At 41.2% G+C, this 21,203-nt stretch overlaps 1 protein-coding gene across 4 annotated transcripts in view; it reads right to left on the bottom strand.

Annotated features, from left to right (window-relative positions):
• The window catches only part of LOC120544417 (roundabout homolog 1-like), a 91,997-nt gene that overhangs the window by 15,133 nt on the left and 55,661 nt on the right, over positions 1 to 21,203 (bottom strand). For 3 of the 4 annotated variants that reach the window (XM_039778136.1, XM_039778137.1, XM_039778138.1), the window contains 7 exons: positions 11,920 to 12,077; positions 7,096 to 7,216; positions 5,996 to 6,134; positions 5,765 to 5,892; positions 3,670 to 3,678; positions 3,242 to 3,366; positions 2,971 to 3,142 (listed from right to left, as the gene is read on the bottom strand). In XM_039778136.1, the coding sequence (XP_039634070.1) occupies positions 2,971 to 3,142; positions 3,242 to 3,366; positions 3,670 to 3,678; positions 5,765 to 5,892; positions 5,996 to 6,134; positions 7,096 to 7,216; positions 11,920 to 12,077 (852 nt within the window). Of the gene's footprint in view, positions 1 to 2,970; positions 3,143 to 3,241; positions 3,367 to 3,569; positions 3,679 to 5,764; positions 5,893 to 5,995; positions 6,135 to 7,095; positions 7,217 to 11,919; positions 12,078 to 21,203 lie in introns of those variants that run through there. The other variant, XM_039778139.1, reaches the window with a different exon arrangement.

The raw sequence follows: 21,203 nt of genomic DNA, 5'->3' as shown, positions 1-21,203 counted from the left end.
TATTGACGGTCAGACACGTGTTTGAATGTGTGCGCCACCTCGTATGGCTGACTTCCGTGGATCTGAGAGACGCATTTTCCACGTTCCACGTTCTCCAAATGCATGGAGATGGCTTTACAGCCGCTACAGAGAAAAGGGATCAAAGCCCCTTTTTATTTGGACGATTTTTCCCAGCAGAGAGCTGCGCACCACACAATGGATGGAGTTTGGGCAGCACCTACAGACACTGAGTTTGCCATAAACAGGCAAAAAGAGCTCGCTGGTCCCCTTACAGACAACCACTATGAGAGCCAAACTGTCAGCGCCAAGGCTGGACGCACTAAGCACTCTGTTTTCACGTATCACGCCTAACGCAACAGTGTCATCGCTGTCTGTGATGCGTCTTCTGGGCATTATTATTATTATTAAACCTTTATTTATCCAGGTAAACTGTTTGAGAACAACTTCTCATTTACAAACATGACCTGGCCATGATGTCTGCGAGTCACGTGGTAGTCCCCCTGGGTCTCCTCCACATGAGGAAAATCCAGAGGTGGTTCCATTTTCAGCACCTCGACCCTAAACGCCACAAGTGGCGGATGCTGACCATCCCGCCTTCTCTTCAGTCAGACCCGGTTGTGCGAGTCACAGGTGGTGGGAGGAGAATGGCCACCTCCCCCTCTCCCCCACATAAACTGCCTGGAACTGACCATGGTGCTGAAGGTATTGAAACACTTCACCCCAGTGGTAGCGGGGAGACATGTCGTCGTGCGCACAGACAACATTACAGCTGCAGCGTTCGTCCGGCTATTGGAGATAGCCAGGAGCCTCCTGCTGTGTGCCCACAGTCATCTGTCGTCCCTCGAAGTGGTTTACATTCCCGGGGTTATTTGAACAGGACAGCAGACCTAATATCGAGGGGAGGGCCCTCTCACGAGTGGAAATTGAATCCCTCTATTGTTCAGAAGCTGTGGAGCAGGTTTGGGAAAGCGGAGGTGGATCTGTTTGCCTCACGAGAGAACACACAGTGCGCACTGTAGTTTTTCCTCGAGCACACGGGACAATCCACCCCTCGGCGTCAGCGCCTTCTCCCACCAACCCTGGCCCAGAACCCTCCTATACGCTTTCCACCCGGTCCCTCTGATCCCTCTGATCCCTCGCCTCCTGGAACGCATCCAGGAGGAGAATTTGTCAGTCATTCTAGCGGCACCGGAGCGCACGAGCGCAGACGCTCTGTCACAACTGAAAGCCGCAAATTTTTAACCCCCGGTGATAAGCCAGCGGCAATGGGGCTGGCCGCTGGAACGCTTGCAGAGACTAGGCTGGCCCCCTGCCATGGTGCGCACTATTCAGGGCGTAAGAGCCCCCTCTACTACGACGTGTTACGCAGGGCGTTGGTCTGCTTTCCAGCGCTGGTGCACGGAGAAGGGTGCAGAGCCCACGTCGTGTCCTCTGCCCCTAGTGTTAACTACCTCCAAACATTGGTGGATAATGATTTGGCTCCGTCTACCACTAAAGCCTATGTAGCGGCCATTTCATCCTGCCACGAGGGCTACGGAGAGAGAGGTTATGTCTCTGGCACAAGCCCCTCTCAGGATGCTGTCACTAAAAACAGCGCTCCTCCTTCGCCTTTCGCCTGGTGCGTACGTTATTCCAGTACGTTTTACACACGACAGACATCAGACGAACACAGCGGCTGTTTGTTAACTACAGAGAATGCACACAAGGTGCGACTCTTTTGGAGCAGCGTCTGTCTCATTGACTGTGTGAAGCTATCACCCATGCCTGGAGCGCAGAGGGAGTGGAACTCCCCGCCCTCCCCCTGAACATTCGGGCCCACGCCGCGAGAGCGCTACCAGCGTCCGCGGCCCCCTCAGTGGCGTGACAGTGGCCGACGTTTGTGCAGCGGCCTCCTGGGCGCCCCCATGCCCGTTCATCCGTTTCTATCTGCACGGTGCGTCTGAGTCCCCCATGACTCACGCAGTTTTATCCGCACTTAACTTAATGATCCGCTGTCAGGTTTGGTTTTGCTGCTGTCTCCTTCCTCCTGCACTTGAGTGGCTTGGTGGAATGTGTTTTTTTTTGCAGTTATTAATTGTGATGTTAATTTTTGTCACCATAAAACATTTTCACAATCCACATGACATGGGCCTCACGATCAGTAGGCCTACTCATGATGATGTCAGGGTTTTTTCTCATCGAAATAATGTTTTGATTCATTAAACCTTGTTCAGTGGAAATAGGAAGATGAATTAGTCTCCATTCTGCTTGTGGACCTTGTGTTAAGGTGGCGTTGACAATGTCAGCTTCGCCCTTAATCCAATAGAGATAGCTCTTAGAGGGCGAGCCTATACGAAATAGAACGATAGTTATGTATTGTAACTCCAGATTCTATGAGTATAGGCACAGCCCTCTAAGATTCGGGCCACCTTGCTTCACCAACATTGGCTGAAGAAAAATGCTGATGTTGGGAGCAGATCTCTGGTCGCGCCACTGTAATATACAGTATCTGCGGACATATGAGAGGCCCGTGCGGGGCACAGGGCGTGAAAGAAAATCTTCGTGACTGCGCATGCGCGAAGGGATAAACCCAATTGCAATAGCTCTTAGAGGGCTGCACCTATACTCATAGAATCTGGAGTTACAATACGTAACTATCGTTGTCAGATGAGACACTATATTTAAGGAAGAAAGAGACATAAGGCCAGACACTCTTTACACACAATCTCCATGGAAAGATTTTAAGTCTATGATGTAAACAACATTTCCTGAAATCCCTCCCCTAACAGTTAGTAACCAAGGCCAACTACCACACCTTTAAGGGAGGTAGCTCTCACCAGGCTGCAACCAATGCCAGTTTGTAGCCTTATAGACCTGCTCAACAATGCAAAACTGCAGTCTGTTTAGCCAAAAGACAAATGCATTGCAGCTAGAATGGTGCTGAAAAAAAGTCCCCCCATCTGCCCGCCATCACACCTTCCCTTTACTCACAGTCTGTGACCTCCAGCAGTGCTTTGGTAATAACACTGCCAGCGATGTTGAGAGCCTGGCAACTGTAAAAGCCACCATCAGAGCGCTGAACGTCGGTAATAGTCAAACTGCCCATCTGGGAGACAGACAGACGGCTAAAGGGCTGTGGTGGTTGGTACGAGAACAGCAAGCTCTGGAGGGGAGACAGAGATCACAGAGTTAGAAAGCCATTAATTCACTATTTACACTGAGTAGCCATTTAGTATGATGACAGACTGAGGGTCAATCTCACCTCACTGCCCTCCCTCTGCCAGAAGATAGCGGGCTGTGGGTTGCCAGTAGCCTCGCACTGGAAGGTGACCGTCCTGCCCACTGCCACCACCTGGTTCCTGGGGCGTATGGCAAATGCTGGGGGCACTGCAGAGGAAATGAGGCCCTAATTACCTGGCAGCCTGATACAATTCCATCATTTCCAGTTTAGAACATCTCAGTATGCATGAAAAGCTCAAGGAATAAAGGCTAAGTGTGTATGTAACAAGAAACAGTCATTATTTACCTTTTTTTAATGAAAGAAAACAGGACATATATATTAATTTACCCACATAGCATGAATTACATACTGTATTGATGGATGGAATTAGAGTGAAGATAGGACAATGACAGTGGCTCAAGGTTTCTTGTTGCTGTCTGATGGTGGATGAGGGACGGATGACAACTTACCAGTATTGACTACAAGGGAAAAGACACAAAAAAGAGCAGTGTAATGAGCAATGAAGGCACATACAGGTATATAGAACTGAAATGATGCACTCAACAGTATTGACACACACTTAAAAAGGTGAGCACAATGGAATTGGTATGAAAGAACAGTAGGCAGTCAGTAATACAGTATGGGGGTGCAAGTAAAATGTTTTTTTTTTGTTTTCCTAGTTAATGTTTTATTTATTTATTTATTTATTTTCCCTTATAGTGTTTATCAAAATATAAATTTTAATGCATTATTAATTTTCTACAGGCAGATATAAAGAGGCAGAGGTAAAAAAGAAGAAGAAAGAAAACTAATAATTTATTGATAATGATGATGATGTCTTTTATATAATTCATTTAATTTAACCTCATAAATAATGCCGGATTATTTTGGGTAACCAACTTTACATATACTCATACATTTTTGAGCATAGTTTGAAAATGATCTTCATGAAAGGAGATTATGGAATGAAAAGTAAAACATTTCTTTAGATGGCCAAAATTTCCAAAAACCAAATGGGAAAGGACAAGACATGCTGTTTAACCTCTATTAGATCCAGCAGACTAGTTGACTGCGAGGTGTGAAAAGTATATGTAATTGTTGATTTGAGTTACAGAGCCAGACAGCCTTGAGGCGTATTTTGACAAAGATATAATCCCCTAACAAGGTCATAAAGATGCAAGGGAGTAAAGGTGGAGCATTGTGTCTGGATGGAAAGTGGAAGAGGGAACTGCTGGTACTATGCAGGGATTTGCTCTGCTAAACGTAGTACACAAACAAAGACACATTTTGGGAACTACTGTACACCGTGACATCTGTAAACTAGATTTATGGTGAAATGAATGGCTAGCTAACCAGCTGGTTTTGGAACTACTGTGAGAGGATGACTGCGGTTATTGCTCAGCATTTTTTTGTGTTCAGAGAATGTCTTTAAAAAAAATGTAAAGCACATGGTTTTGCAGAAAAGCAGGGTTTAAGCACCCTGTCTGAAAAGACGTGTATCATTTATAGACAATGTTATTTTCATTTATCTTCATTACAGTTTCTCCTTCTTATTGTCTGAAAAAATACATTTGATTTGGCTGTGCTGAAGAGTCATTTCATCTCATACTTGGGACATGTGCAAACCTTACAAAGCAGTTTAAAGCATCTGTTTCAAATGGCAACTGTTTAATGTCAACCAAATGTTCTAGGTCAGTAAAAATTATTGTGGTTACGACTATAGCTACGATCGCGCCTGCCAGAGTTTTTTTGATTTAATTATGAAACACACATTCACTTAGAATGCTCTCTGTTTCCTCCCATAATACAACTTCTACTCATCTGCCAGTTATTCCATTCACTGCCTAAATTAGCTATGGTTCCCCCTGATGCTTGTTTTCTTAGGTTTTTGGAGGGAGTGGAAGACAGTGTAATTGGAACCATGTCATGTCCCAGCATGCAACCAGCCCTGCCTTATCTTTAATTAAGTCCTATTGCCCTCACGTCCATGTCACCCACTGTGTCACTGCCGCCTGTGTTTATATATATATATATATATATATGTGTGTCTCTGTGTGTGCAACTATGAGAGGTGTCTTCCTGTTCATTTCCTGCCGCTGATTTATGAACTAAAGGGTGTCATTGTGGGAGGACCACTCAGACCAAATGAATCCATTTGCTGCAGTCACGTAAACATTTACTTTGCATGCTCTTCTCAGTTTATACAGGACATTACCATGAAACATACTATAAACAAACTGCAGAAATATCCTATACTGCTTGTTTTTCAAGAACTGCTGTTGACAATAAATGACCTACAGCAAGGAAGCAAAACGGAAAAAAAAACTGAGAGCAAGAGCAGCCTAAGACACAATAATGGAAACAAAAAGTCACTGCCTGCTAATTTGTGACACTACAAGACAAGATTAGTTCTCTTGTTAGGCTTAAAAGCAGCTGTTTTGCAAATACTTCATCCATTAAAAGGAAATCTGAGGCTCTGGAAAAAAAAGTGTGTGAACTGTTTATAGAAGTGAAGGTGTTGCTACGTTTAGAGGACATCACATGTGAGGGTCGGGTTGTACTGACCGTGTACAGTGAGCGTGGCGGATGATTCAGACTTTCCAACCATGTTCTCCACCACACATGTATAGGAGCCCTCATCTAAAGAGGTCACTTGGCGAACAATCAAGGTATGGTCCTCTAGGATTTCAAATCTGTTGCAGGACCGACACACACAATCAAGAGATGAAAGAAAGAGTGGAAACATCGTGTTTGCATGGTAAATTAATGTGTATATAGAAGGCCTTTGTGCATTACCGGCCCTTAGGCAGGTCAGAATCATCTTTCCTCCAGCGGACAGTGGGAACAGGGTCTCCTTGAACCACACAGTGGAACTCCACACTCTCCTCAGCCAACACCACCACGCTGCTGGGCCGCTTCACAAAGGTTGGGCGCTCTGCAGGGCAGCAAACCAGCAACAAGCACAAATGTCAATGTGATCAGCAAGGGTGCCATCTACAGTATATCCCAACACTTTTTGTATGTTATCATTGTATAGCTTAAATAATTTACTTGTCTAGTCTTAAGAAAAAATTTAACTTGTTGTACATTTTTTCGACCTCTTTCAAGCGTGTAGTTACTGAAGCTTATCTAAACTTTATTTTACTAAGTGTAATAATGGATCGTATACTGTCTTTTGATTTCAGGGTAGCTCTAACCAGTAATACTGTCGGCTCTCATGACTTTAACCAATTCCTTAAAGAATTTTTCCTACAAAAAGGGAGAAAAAAACCTCTGTAATAAATACAGAACATTTATCAAAATATGCAAGGTAATCTATTATTGCAATTATCATAGAGTTTGAAAACATTTAATATTCTAGAGATAATCATCCGTTAGTCTCCAAAGTAATTTATTATGCACAACCTGTAGAACAACCTATTTGGACCTATTTCTGCATTCAGCAGGGTTATTCTCACAGCCTTGAAAGGCTCTATGAGGCACTATGCTGTATACTCCCAACCTCAACCAAGGTCATCTAACCATGTGATACGGATAAGAGCTCTATTCTGATGGGAAATGCTAATAAATGGAGAGGGGGTGGAGAATAGAGGTGTTTGGGATAGGGGGTGTTGGAGGTAGCATGGGGAGCTCTTGTACTGAAAGGTTTGAGAGGTTGCGGCGTTGGATGAAGCAGAGGTAGATGTTTAGCATGTGTTTGGTTGGAAACCTCTCCAAAGTTGGCAGATTGGATTGTAGTGCGGCATAATCAACGTAATTAATGTGTTATTATACTCCGGTGACAAAGACTTGGCATTGCAGACCGGCAAACTAAACCATTGTGAACTGAGAGGGTACTTAGACTAAGTGAAGCACTGCAACACTGGGAAATGCAATTACAAAGCCGCAAACGTTACCAAGCACAGTGAGTTCGGCGATCTCGCTCTCCCTCTCTCCCACCATGTTAGTCCCAACGCAGATGTATTTCCCTGCATCACTCTTCCTGGTGTTGGTGATCATCAGCTTGCCACTGCGAATCTAAAAAAAAAAGCACAACAAATATGTTCACAGCTGTTTTCATACAAGATCTTACCACCCTTATGTGCACTGTGTTTGTGAGGTACAGAGTGGGCAACTTGGCACTTCATAACGCACATAATATTATGGCCACAATTTGTACATTTTCTGATGAAATGTGCCACAGCTAAAGTGTTCTCTTTAGATGTGCTAACTTCAATGCATGTTGCCACCCGCATACAACACTTTGGTTGTAATCCATTTTAAAATACACTTTTTTATGCACTTGATGGCATAACAAAAAGTTGTGCTACTGTGCATCTGTATGCATCTCTTTATCTAAGGAATAACATTTGCACTGCCTTTCAAGCTGCACAGAAGGTCACCCATTATGAATTACATAATTCATATCTAGTGCTACATTAGCACAGAACCCTGGGAACAAAGACACCGCATCTTTGTACAGACCTTTCTCAGATGTTCAGTCAGCCTTCTTTGCCTTTGCCAAACTTTTTACCTCCTCTATATCTGCACACACACGCGCACGCACGCACGCACGCACGCACGCACGCACGCACGCACGCACGCACGCACACACACACACACACACACACACACACACACACACACACACACACACACACACACACACACACAAAGAGGTGAAAGATATATGCCCTCCATACTGTTTTCATTCTTTTCATATCCTATCCACCAGACGCCAACCACACAAGCTGTCTTTATTGCGCTTTCAATGTGAGCTACTGCACTGATATTCTGTAGCTCCTCAGTGCAAGATGTCCTGTAGTGAGCAGGCATGATACTATCGCCAAGGCCATTCCCTGCACCCAGACATCAGAAACCTTCACCCAGCCATTCATTTAAACTTTCAGCCTACTCACACAAAAAAATGGACTGGATCTATTCATATATGCCTGCTAGAGACACACAGCCTGTGATGGCACTGCTCTGTTATTTCTTAACAGAGGTCAGAGGTTAAGGCTGCCTACAGTGCTGCGTCTATGAAGCGGGCAGTGGATTCAGCGGCATGCCAGACAGCACCTGGCTTGGTGAGCACTCTCCATAGAATGCATCATTAAATTGCTGCTGCAGGGATGACACCAACAGCCTTTCATTTATGAGCCAGCCTCCTCCAGGCTAACCTTCCAACACAAATAGCTCATACTCTACACCAAATAAATCACAACTAAGAGTGGCCTAACTATGGCTGACATTCTAAATGTGTTGCAAATAATGTGGTTTGAAGAGGAAGATTCAACAGACGGTTGTATGCCTTGTGGTTCTATGTACTTTTCATACAACGTCAACCACTAGTAATCACAAGGAGCAAGTGGGGGAATTTAGGAACTGGTATTGCAGATTCAGCCATTCCTGTCAGTATCCAATAGATTGGTTTGGATACTTGGACTCAAATTAGAGTAAATGCAAAATATTTGACTAAAAAAGAAAATTGCACCATTGCATTCATTAATAGGGGTGTTTATACTGCCATTAATGACAAATGACATCATTGTTGGAATCCTAGAAAGTAAGACAAACAGTAACAGTATTTTACAGTATGTTATTGGACCAAAACTAGATGCATGAATTTAGCCGTTTTATTTCGTAATATCGTTTTTGTGTGTCTTATTTGCACATGATAGATAATTGCATGAATTCATAACAGTGAATTTACATTAATAATAGCTGTATGGTACAGTGGGCAAATATAAAATAGGGGAACCTATGACATGTAGACATATAATAAAGGATTACTTGAATGTCAGTGGATAAATGTATAATTGGCTCATAATCTTTCCCATACTGCAGTGTTCCATTTCATTAAGTAAGCACAGTTTTTTTTTATTAAATGCATAACCATATTAAAATCAGGTGACTAAGGTTACCCAGTTGAACCCTGGATAAAGTGTCTTAGATTCATCAGACATCTGTGGGCACATGGACTGCTGAGTCTGTGTAATAACTGTCTCCTGATGAACCAATATCAAATTTTGTGGCAACGTTATGATGCCAGTAAAGTATTCCTAAAGGACTGCAAAGATGATCTAGCTCAAACCAATGCCATTGACTAATGTTATAGTTGTGTAGTGCAACTGTTTGCTCTAAATACTGCTGCACTAGTAACTTTAGCAGCTGATTAAAGAGCAGACCAAGAGCTTTTTTATTTCCTGGACTGACCGCTCCTCGTTTTTAGCAGCAATTCCATTGCTAAGAAATCCAAATGTGGTTTGTCGCTCCTCCATCTCGGACACTGAAACCTCAGCTTTCATTTCTGCTCTTTCTTCTTCACATAGCCTTACATGCCCTGAAGGCACACACATTCTGAAGCTGCTTATAGTGTGATTTACATGTTTTTTTTTTCTGTATAAGGGCGCTCTGCTTTTTTAAAATTAAAATCAATTTATCAACCTTTTCCCTGCGTGAGTCTTTCTAAAAATCTAAAACTCACAACTTTATCTACATATCAGTATTAATAAATGATGGTCCAGGCTACAAGGTGAAGACTCAAATAGATGGAAAGTAGCCATGACTTGTGGTGGACTCCTTTGGTCTCTGTACAGTAAGTGATGTCTTTGAGTGAACTCTCACGGCAAAGACATATTTCCATATAGAGAAGATGATTAGACAGGCACGCAGAAAGTACAAAGCAAAAAGCAGCCTTTGTATTTCCCTCAGAGGAGCCTCCCCTTGGCTCTGATCCATGCCTCTCCTTAAATCAGAGATAGCTGCTCTGTCCATCACAGTCCCCCAGAGAGACTCTACCTGTCACTCCACACTAACATGAGCTTTGAATTCGCTCTTGTGTGTCCCCAGGAGCATGCAAAGACATTCAAATAAACAAATCAACACACACATACACACACACATCTGCTGAAACCTGGTTCTATTCTTGAGTTAAAGGAAGGAGAAGCCTGTTCTATGAAGGTAAATATGGTGCAAAACGTGAGAGCTTGTAGAATACAATGTGAGAACTTGCAGAACAAAAAAATTGAACTTGTATGTTAAAATTTGCACTTGTAAAATAAAAATTTGCACTTGTAAAATAAAAATTTGCACTTGTAAAATAAAAATGTGCACTTGTAAAATAAAAATTTGCACTTGTAAAATAAAAATTTGCACTTGTAAAATAAAAATTTGCACTTGTAAAAATTATTCACATTTGAAGTCACAAAAAGAAAAAAAACATGAGAGCTTGTAAAAAAAATCTGAACTTGTAAATTGAAATTTGCACTTGTAGAAAAAATAGTCACAAATGTGTAGATTGATATTTGCATGAACACAATGACAGCTGCAAACTTGTAATGCAACATTTACTCATGTACTTTTTTTTTTTACTCAGGTTGATTTTCCATCACAACCACAACTCAGTGATTACAACCTCTCGAATCTGTCACTGTATGCGCTCTCTCGCATCACAAAGAGGCGAATCTGCCTCGACTTTTGCAACACTTGTTGCGATACATTTGGTGCAAAACTAATTTGTACCTGTGGACTTAGGCTGTGGAGCTCTGATCCAACAGAACGGGGAAAGCAGGGTTTCTATCGCCAGATGAGGGACAACTCTGTCCGGCTTATTTAGCTATGTCGCATGGAAGCCTGGTTGAATAGCAAGCTAGCGTTAGCTAACTAACCAACCAGCCTGATTCTAAATAAATACCTTTTAATTATCTTAACACTTTTTAACAGTCAAACTGAAACACTGGCGGTGAGCTCCAGGTCCTGCAGACGGACCGTCACCAGCGGGTATCGGCCAGCGGAGCAACATCGCTATTATTGCCAGAAAGCTTCGCTGCCGACCTCGACCTGCAGTCGGAGCTCCAGCGGGACACAGAGAGCCCCGCACCCGGTAGCATCGGCACATCCCCCGGCCATGACCACAGCTTGCTTTGCTGATGTTGTGCCTCACTGCCAATCATTGCACCCGCTTGGGCAGCAACAATAGCTTCTGCAGAATTACATCCACCTCGCGGGCAGCAGCAATTATTTTTGCCGAATAATGCGTCATCTCTTAACCCTCGTTGCTGCCGAGATTTGCACCCAGGTAGCAAGGAAATGATAGTCTGATAAAACATTGATGTCTCTAAACGTTGTAAAATTATAATCATCATTGATGAACATGACAAAGGAATGTATATAGCCTATTTTACAAGTGCACATTTTTATTTTACAAGTGCAAATTTTTATTTTACAAGTGCAAATTTTTATTTTACAAGTGCAAATTTTTATTTTACAAGTGCAAATTTTAACATACAAGTTCAATTTTTTTGTTCTGCAAGTTCTCACATTGTATTCTACAAGCTCTCACGTTTTGCACCATATTTACCTTCATACTGTTCTTGCTGGCCTGACCAATCACACACTTCTGGGTTTGAAATCAGCTCAGTGGATACACAAAACATGAAGGGAACATCACTCCTGTGTACTGTACACCACATGACAACTTAATATAAAAGATTAATGACAGCTGTAGCTCATATAATGACACTTACTAGTGCCCGTTTTTGCAGCATAATCCAAATGTTGTGAGGCCTTATGATTAATAGTATCTCACAGTAATGTTTTGTATCATATGGATGTATCAATTGGTAATCAATGTTTTATCTAACTGATTGACTCTAACATGAGGGTAAGTAATGACAACATTTCAATTTTTAAAGGTCAGAATGATGTGTAATGGTTAAGGTTAAGGTGGTATCTCTTACTGTGATGCGTTCATCTCTGTCATCTAAGTTGGTACCATCTCTCCTCCAGGAGATGGTGGGTTCAGGGTGCCCACGAGGTGGTTGGCATTCCAGCACAGCCGGCTCCCCCACTGCGACCATAACATCCACTGGGTTCTGTCTGAAGTCATCGCGTAAAACTGGAAAACACACAGAAAAGCCCAACAGTCAATAAAGTGGAATTTAATAATGTTTGATTACAATTTGACAATGAAATTACAATATTTGCTCATACTGTTGGTGCCTTTAAATGGGGTTGTAATTATTGTGTCAATGAGTAGAGTTTATTTAATAATAATAACTGACTGATTATTATCTGAATGAGTTCAGAAGTTGTGACATACTGTACTGCATGCTGATGTTTTTAAAAATGTCAGAGCCCAGGGAAATTGCTTTTCATTTATAACTTTCTTTCAGTTGTTTACCCTTTTCTTGTTCCTAGCATGAAATGCACAAAACACAAAATTATCCCCACTTTTATAAGGGGAACAAGACCATATTGTCAGTCACCTAGCAACAGCATTCTTAAGACTTCTTGAACCATGTCAAAAATATGACCTTTGGAGTTCCATTTGAAGGAAGCATAATAAAAGGTTGTTTGCTAGCTCTGTCAATCACACATTTTAAGAGCAGCACACCAACTCAAAACACCCCAAATACTTTCATTGTGATGAGTTGTTATTATATCTATATGATCTATACGATCCATGTAAATCAACACTATATATATATATATATATATATATATATATAACAGACACAATCTGCAAGGATTCCTCATGGGATTACTCCCTTACTCAAACCGTGGATAAGGTCTATTGAGATAAGTTGCTGAGAAAGCTGCAAAGCAAACTCGCATCCACTGCAAGAAGCCCAACAGTAGAGTGTGATTTCTGTTAGCCACAGGCCCCTCATTCCTGTCTCCACCATAGACTGTATAGAAATGTCTCCACTGTAAAGCCTCAAGCTCTGAACAGCACGAGGAGGAGCACTTTTCGGATGAGCAGCAAGCAGTGGTGGAAGAATTCAGGTCCTTTATTTAAGTAAAAGTACAAATACCACAGTCTTAAAAAACCTTTACAAGTAAAAATCCTGCATTCAAAATGTTACTTTAGTAAAAGTATTATCAGCTAAATGTACTTGAACTATCAACAAAAAAGTACTTATATATATATATATATATATATATATATTATATATATATATATATATATATATATATATATATATATATAAATAATTTATCATTAATGAATACTTGTAAGATTATTTGAGTGAGGTAGGTCATCAATATGGAGCCAATTTAACATACTTTGTATACTACTGGGTGGATCAGTAGTGTAGTACTGCATCATATCATATTTATACATCATGTTTTTGTATGTAAAAAGTAACTATATGTGTCACATAAACGTAGTGCAGTACAAAGTATATATTGATCTGGGGTGGCCTCTAGCTCACCCAGTAAGAGCGTTTGCCCCATGTTGGCTGAGTCCTGCAGCGGTGCGGGTTTGAATCCAACCTGCTGCCCTTTGCTGCATATCATCCCCCATCTCTCTCCCCCTTTCATGTAAATCCACTGTCACTACTACTAATAAAGGGAAAAGCCCCAAAAAATAATCTTAAAAAAAAAAAGTATATAGTGATCTGAGATGTAGTGAAGTAGAAGTATAAAGTTGCAGAAAATTGAATACTCAAGTAAAGTACAAGTACGTCAAAATTGTACTTAAGTACAGTGCTTGAGTAAATGTACTTAGTTACATTCCACCACCGGTGGCAAGGGATTCTAAAATACTTAAATGTGTTGAAACAAAATCAAGCAGAATAATGTCAGAACTTTAAACTGTAGTATGGGACTATCATTTGCAAGATTACAGCTAAAAAAGAAAGTGGAATTGGGGTGTGTAAAAGAGAAAGGGGTACAACATAAATGAAAACAACCCTTTGTTCTACACAACGGAGAAAAGTTCTGCTCCTGATGAGGTGAACAACATGTGCTAATGTAGACGCCTGTGCATGAGTGACTGCTGTTAAGCATTCCCAGTCTTAAATTACAGAGGGGGGCTTAGAACCTGAACGCGCCAAGGAAGCTGAGCCAACACGGAGAGAGCAGAACTCAGTCGAGCTGGGTTGGGGTGAAAAGACAGGAAACAATGAGGAAAAGGCATAATGACTCCCAGATGGCGGCAACTCGTTCACCTCTGGCCACGGATTTGTACATAACACTGGACAAGCAGGCTAGAGACGCCTGATGGGTACCGTGGATATGGGAGAACAAATTGGGATGACCTTCTAATTGGAGGCATTTTTGGCCCCCGCACTTCTTTGAGCTCCACTCTGCTGCTCTGAAACTCTGAGCAGGGTTGCAACTGGATGACTGCAGTTGACTGAGTGCTGATGGGAAACAGCTGTCTGACGACCCCTCCCCACCACCACCACCAACACCAGCCTGTCACATGATAAAAGGCATTCCTCGTGGGACACAAAAACACGGTTGAGGTTACCACAGACAGGAAGAAAGTGAGACCATCACAATTGTGTATTGTTTGTGTGTGTGTGTGTGTGTGTGTGTGTGTGTGTGTGTGTGTGTGTGTGTGTGTACAGTTTGTGTGTTTGTGTGTGTGCATGTTGATTAATTGACTGATACTATCTTATAAGTCCTATAGCAATCCGGTTACACATCTGTTTTTACTATCGTGTGAGGTCCAAATGTCTCCGTAGGATCTGTAAGCCTGGACTATTTCCTCAAACCCTTTTGTTAAAGATTTCTTTTTGGTGATAACGCCAGAGTTAGTTTAAGACATAAGGCGAGGAGCGATAAGGGTTAAAAGCAGAGGAAGCTTATGAAGGTTAGTGAAGAATGTTCTCATAAGTGTGCATGTTTTTGTGTGTACAGTATGTGGGCAATGAAAAATTGGTCCATTTGTGCATGTTATACTATTGTGCTGGGTAAGCACACAAATAATCTGCAACATGTGCTTGTAAAACTGACTGTTTATATTCTCAGGAGGGAAAATGTATCTGCTTATTAAGATATAATAAGAAATTAGGCATGCCCAAGTAAAAACCATGCAAGCATACACAAATTTAAGCCCTCTGATTCTCAAAACCTAAGACTGTTGTCTTATCTACAGTTTCTCGACATTCTGGAATTCCCTTTCTTGTCATCTATTAGTTCCACATAAGTTATTCTTATCAGTAAACATATCATGACATGTCTACTCTCTAGGAGTGATGGTGCTGACACCGCTGTCCAACCATAATCGCTTGAGAAAGTGGCCTTTGCAAAACCAGGCTCCATTGACGGTGAAAACGAGGAAAAACATGTGCTGGATGGGTATATTAAATGTTGCAGGCTGATTAAGAAAATGTGGACATCCTGCAATGACTGCCCTGATTTTAGGGAGGTTGAAGAAGAGGACAATCACCACAAATTAAACCCCTCTTTCTTACCTCTGCGATAAAAACACAGACATCATTTTCTTCTCAGCACGCTTTGATTGCCAAATGATTAATATTTCTCCTGTATCTCCCTGTCTGCTTCAAAAACTTCAACTTAATATTTGACTTCACTTTCATCTTTCCCTTTTTCTCTTTCACTCTTGCGTCTGTATTTTAAGGCTTTGTATGCTATCATGTCTCTTGTTATTCTCAAATCATGCTTTTTTTTTACTTCACAAGTTGCACCACATGAATTTCACAGGTTTTTGAAGCCGTTCATAGCATGTCTGGCTTCGAACGGTGAAACCCACCTCTGAAGCCTACCCAGCTTGCCTGTTTAGCTGGAGCTTTGCACCTCTCACTGTCTTCTTTTCACCCTTCATCTGATCCCTCCTGAAGAGAATCTCATAGCCCACTTCAAAGCATCTGCCCTTGGCCTCACTACCCTGGATCTGACAGTGTCTGACTTGTTGTTAGTCCTCTGGAGCCTGAGCCATAGCTTGAAAGGCCTACTGCAGCCGAGCTCCAATAATCCTCTTTGCAGAGTCCAACTGGACCAAAGAGGAACCCAATCTAACCCCACAGACGGGGTAGCATGGGGCACACACAGTAACCATATCACACTGCATCATCACTGCATGAGACAGCCAGAGGCACCTTTTGTCACCACAGTCAGAACTAACCCTCCTTTGTTACTCCATTTTGTATTCAACATGCTTTTATATACTGCACATGCAGCTGTACAACTATTTTGGTACAACACTCATTTGCATGTCCCAAAGTCAACATCAACATTACTGCAAGGCACAGACTGTTTTATATCAGTTATAGCTTTGCCAAAAGCAGGACAGCAGCTGTGCATACTTCTGCTTCCAACTCGTATTATAGTGCAGGAATACAATTAGCAATCAGCTTTATACAAATGACTTTTGAGAGACTACAGCCAGATTTGAGGTTTTTATGAAGAAGAAAGTACAACACTTTGGCATTTCCACATCATTAATTTGATGTGTTTTATATTTTTTTATGTTTCATAATTTTTCAGACTCTTCATATAACAAAAAACGGACGCAGAACACAAATGAAAGAAAGGAAACATGCCATTGCATTGCATGTAAGTCACTGCTGACTCCAGGAATAGAATATTAAGAATGAACGATTTTTTACAATCAGCAGGGTCTGAGCTTGATAAGCATAATTAGCTACCAACTGTATAATACATAGTTTTCTTTGTGAGAGAATTAAATGGATGGAACCTTCACCTTCTCAATATTCATTAAACAGAAATAAAATTCCAGTAAAATGTAAAAAATGTCAAAAATGCTGTAAAGATGACTACCACATGTTACCGGAGGCTTACATTTTTTTAGTTAAATAAAAAACAAACCCCAAATTTGAAAAGCTAAGTATCTGACTGTTTTAACTTAATACAAGACATAAACAGTAAAAAGGGAATGTCACTGATTGAATGCCATTTAACGGACACTCTATTTCACTTTTAAATTCATCGTAAGCCCATGAATAATTAATCAGTGACTTAGTACACACTGGTCTCCTCTAAATGGTTAAATGGTGAGGGGAGAAAAATGAAGGTTTAATAAAATGCTACCTAGAACATACATGTATTATAATATAAATATATGGGACTGCCCATATATACTCGTTATTCCTTACATATTGTAGGCACAGTGTAACTATTTTTCTTAGACGTCATCAGACCATGTCAGTGATATGTAAATACTAAAATGGAAAAAGGCAGAGGCAGAGGCTGGAATTATGGTTCCTTCTCTATTCCATGGCACTCTGGACTGAGACCGCACTAAAACACATTATTCCAAGAGTAAGTAATAATAAGTAAAAATAAGTACTGGCATCTATTACACTGTCCTGAAGTCTTAATGTGTCCCAGTGCTTAAAAACATTCATTTCAGCCTAAATACAAACCAGCCTTCTTTGACTAAAATACCCCAGAGCACTGACTTGAAAATATATAAATATAATAAATACCCAAAGCTAGCCTTAAAAATACAACTATCATCCAAACCCAGCAGATATAAAATCCTTGACTTTTCTCACAATCTATCTCCTGACCTCTCCCTACCCCCTACCTCTCTAATTATATCTATCTCCCCCCTTCTCCTCCTCCACCACCTCCTACTCTTCTTCTCCTCCTTGCTCTTACAGAGATGTAGTCTGGAGAGACAGAAAGCTGCAGGAGAAACAGCTGCTCCACAGAAACAAACAATATGTTCGGCTCATGAACTGTAGCTGGTCAGATAGATCGAAAAAAGAGACAGACACACATACACTCACACAGGAGGCCCAGTGGGCCCTGTATCCCTTTGCAAGCACATACCAAAGCCAATAGCATAATATGAACTGCAACCAAGCAAATCCAATAAAAAAAGACAGTCCTGCACATACAAATTAGAATACATGCATTAGCTCAGTCTCATACCTACGCCACACGAGATTTGTGGAATACACACTTGCATCCAGAAGACACCGCACACTGCTTATGAAGCAAACAAAAAACCCTTGTCTGTCCTCCCCAAGCTCCCCTATTTGAATTTCATTTTCTGCACAGAAATCATTACACACAAAAGTCCCAGGGCAAACATGTCTATTTTGCATGCAAGGCCATAAATCTATCTTATGTTTGGCAAGCCAATTAACTCAACATAGGGGCTCACTTACCGAGATAAAGCTCCCGGTAATAATATTTGTTGGGCCAAATATTACACTTTCTCTCTTAGACTCAAATAGCCTACCACCGTGTATAGCTCTGTAATGGCCATGGCATTAGCTCCATACACATCTTCATGTCAGACGTGTTAGGTTGATGCTGACCCAAAGTTGATTTGTAACAGAACTTTATTTACTTTTATTTTGATATTATATATATATATATATATATATATATATATATATATATATATATATATTATATATATATATATATATATATATGTATATATATATATATATATATATATATATAAAAGTTTTGCACTATGAAAAAACACAATGACAAAAGATAAAGGCAGAGGAAAGTGGGAAGAAATTTATGGTACATGTGCAATGGACATACACACAACCTATTAAGAGGCACTGCATTCTGACAGGGGGTTTATGGGTACAATGATGCCGTGTGAGTGTGTGTGTAAGGATGGATGCACTGGTTCATCAGTTCTCTCGGATGTTCTGACACTCTAATCCTGTTGATGTACGTGCAGAACATATCACTCGTGAGGGGCACACATTAAAACCAGCTAAAAGGATTGTGTAACCTCCATATTAATCTCCTCCAATCATCCTATGCCTCTGTAAGAAGGGAGACAGGAGAAAAAGAAAGAGGAAAAAAAGCGGTGCTGAGAATGAAGGAGAGGGCAGATACAGAGAGACAGACGAACATGAAGCAGCTTAGGATAATTAGTGGCAGAAGAGCTAGGTGAAACAGCTCTAATGGGGTTAGGTAAATTGTCAATCAAAGAAAAGTGGAAAAGGTTGACTCACAGTTCCTGTTGTTGCCTAAAACATCTTGATTTCTCTCACTTGCCTTATGACAAAAACAAAACACTAAATAAGTTCCCAGGGTGATGATCAGATTTCTATTATGACTCACAGGTGCTGGAACAGCATTAAACCAAAACCAATATAAAATACTTAATCCTTAGAGAATCAAATGAGAAAGATAAATACAGGGGTACAGACAATTACATTGTTTGGTTTTAAAATTGAAGAATAAGAAACGTGCTGTAGACGTCTTTAAGAGCTGTGGAAAATGGTATCAACGTCAGGCTTTGTGAGAGGCTGAAAGAGAATTAAGGGCTAATGAAATACAGGCCGACAAGTTGTTACATATGCTCAGCGAAACAAACACACATACGCTTGCGCCTTTGTTTATGGGATACATAGTGTTTTTATTGAAAACATTCCCACACATAACTTATGCTCATTTACTTTGGAGCAGACAACTTAAAGCAAGTCCAATCTGCCTGTGAAGCTCTGACATTCAGACCAAATGGTACATTACACTGGACAAACCTGCTATATAGTAAACTGTCATTTTTTTAAGTTGGAAAATAGCAAAGACCACACTGATCCCAAAGTGTAATGCTACTTAATTGCTATGATTCAACATTGTTGTTGCCTTCTGTACAGAAGCCCAGTGTCATACCAGTGTGAATAATGATAAGCCTGACTATGGTAAATAGTACAGGGATCAGACTGCTAAATGTCAACCACCCGAACAAACTCAGCAGAGGATTACTTCTGCAAAGCTCACAAATCCATTAAAAAAAAAAAAAAAAAAAAAAATATATATATATATATATATATATATATATATATATATATATATATATATATAAATAACAATTAACCAATTTACCACGTCAGGATTACCAATCGGCTCTGACTAACTCTGGATTTCCACTGAATGCAGAATGGCTGCGGACCGGCTCTGCTGTGTGTCGGCTGCGTGCTCCGCTGTCCGTAAATACCCACCGGGTCCGGATTTGTTGCGGAACGGCTGTGGCCATGACTGACAGCTGTAGTCACGAGGACCCACGAGATCTCGCGAATTCAGGTAGAATAGAACCACAAAACCAACAACAGTTTGTTTCCATCCAGAGGAGTAGAGGGGAAACAACCCTGTGCTGTGTTTTCAGGGTGTAGTGCAGGGAAATATGATCTGCCGTGAGCACTGTGTGTTTTATTTTCAAAATTAACCGGATGTTTTATTTTGTTTCTGTGCTCGACTTCCTGTCCCGCACTATCTACCATGTGCTGAATTGCTGCGGAGCTCTCCGGTGTCCGGCAAAAATAGAAGCTCTGCGTATCTGCTCCGGAGGGCTGCGGACCGCCGGAGCTGGGACGCAGTCGGAACGCAGCCGTTCTGCAGTCAGTGGAAATCATAGATATAGTTCTATATCTATGGTGGAAATACACACACTGACTTTAATGGAAACCTAATGACTCCGCCACCGTTATGCAGCCGGTGGAAATTGGAGGTTACTGAATGAAAGTTAACCTTATGATTATGCAACTTGCAACATTAACATATAATTTTAATACAAGCTATCCTGACATCATACCTATGTGTTTTCTGCCACTGGGCTGAAGGCGGAACCTCACTGGTTTGTAAAAGCCCTCTATACCTGTGGGGGTTTATTCAAGTGGACTACTAGTTGTTCCTACAATAATTTGCTTACAATGTAATAAATTGGGTTATATTATCTCAACTATCTATTACTTCACATTTCTGACAATCAACAATGACAGGCTTCCATGCTACATGTACGTGGGAAATTGTTGTATTTATTATGTTTTAACTAGTCTCGCTTTGCCAGACCCTCCTCCAAAGTGCGCTGGAGGAGAGTCTGGCTACTCCACATAGCATTCCGGGGATGGAAGGAAAATGTACTCTGGTTTATTGGCATTTCTCTAAACCAATCACAATCGTCTTGGGCGGTGCTAAGCACCGGATAAAAGCAGCAGTACCGCTTGTTTTGGTGGAACATGTATACGTTCAAAAGTTGTTGCAACAGAAAACTCAGATTGGACAGATAGTCCAGCTAGCTGTCTGGATTTACCCTGCAGAGATCTGAGAAAAGGTTAACCATAGTCCTCATAAATTGACCGGAGTTTAAAATGCCAACACAAAGGAAGCCCAAGGCAATGGATATTCGGCCTAAATGAGTGAAATCCGGCGGCAACAGAGCAATCCCGGAAGTGGAAAGTCAACGATATAGACTATGTTTTAACTGACCTGTATGTCACTGGAGTGTGGGAGCAAACCCACAGGGCCCTTTTAAATTGCC

The sequence above is a fragment of the Perca fluviatilis genome, chromosome 16 (assembly GCF_010015445.1).
Source record: "Perca fluviatilis chromosome 16, GENO_Pfluv_1.0, whole genome shotgun sequence".
NCBI classification, from domain to species: domain Eukaryota; kingdom Metazoa; phylum Chordata; class Actinopteri; order Perciformes; family Percidae; genus Perca; species Perca fluviatilis.
Note: the sequence above shows the minus strand (reverse complement) of the source record. Positions and strands in the feature narration are given on the sequence as shown.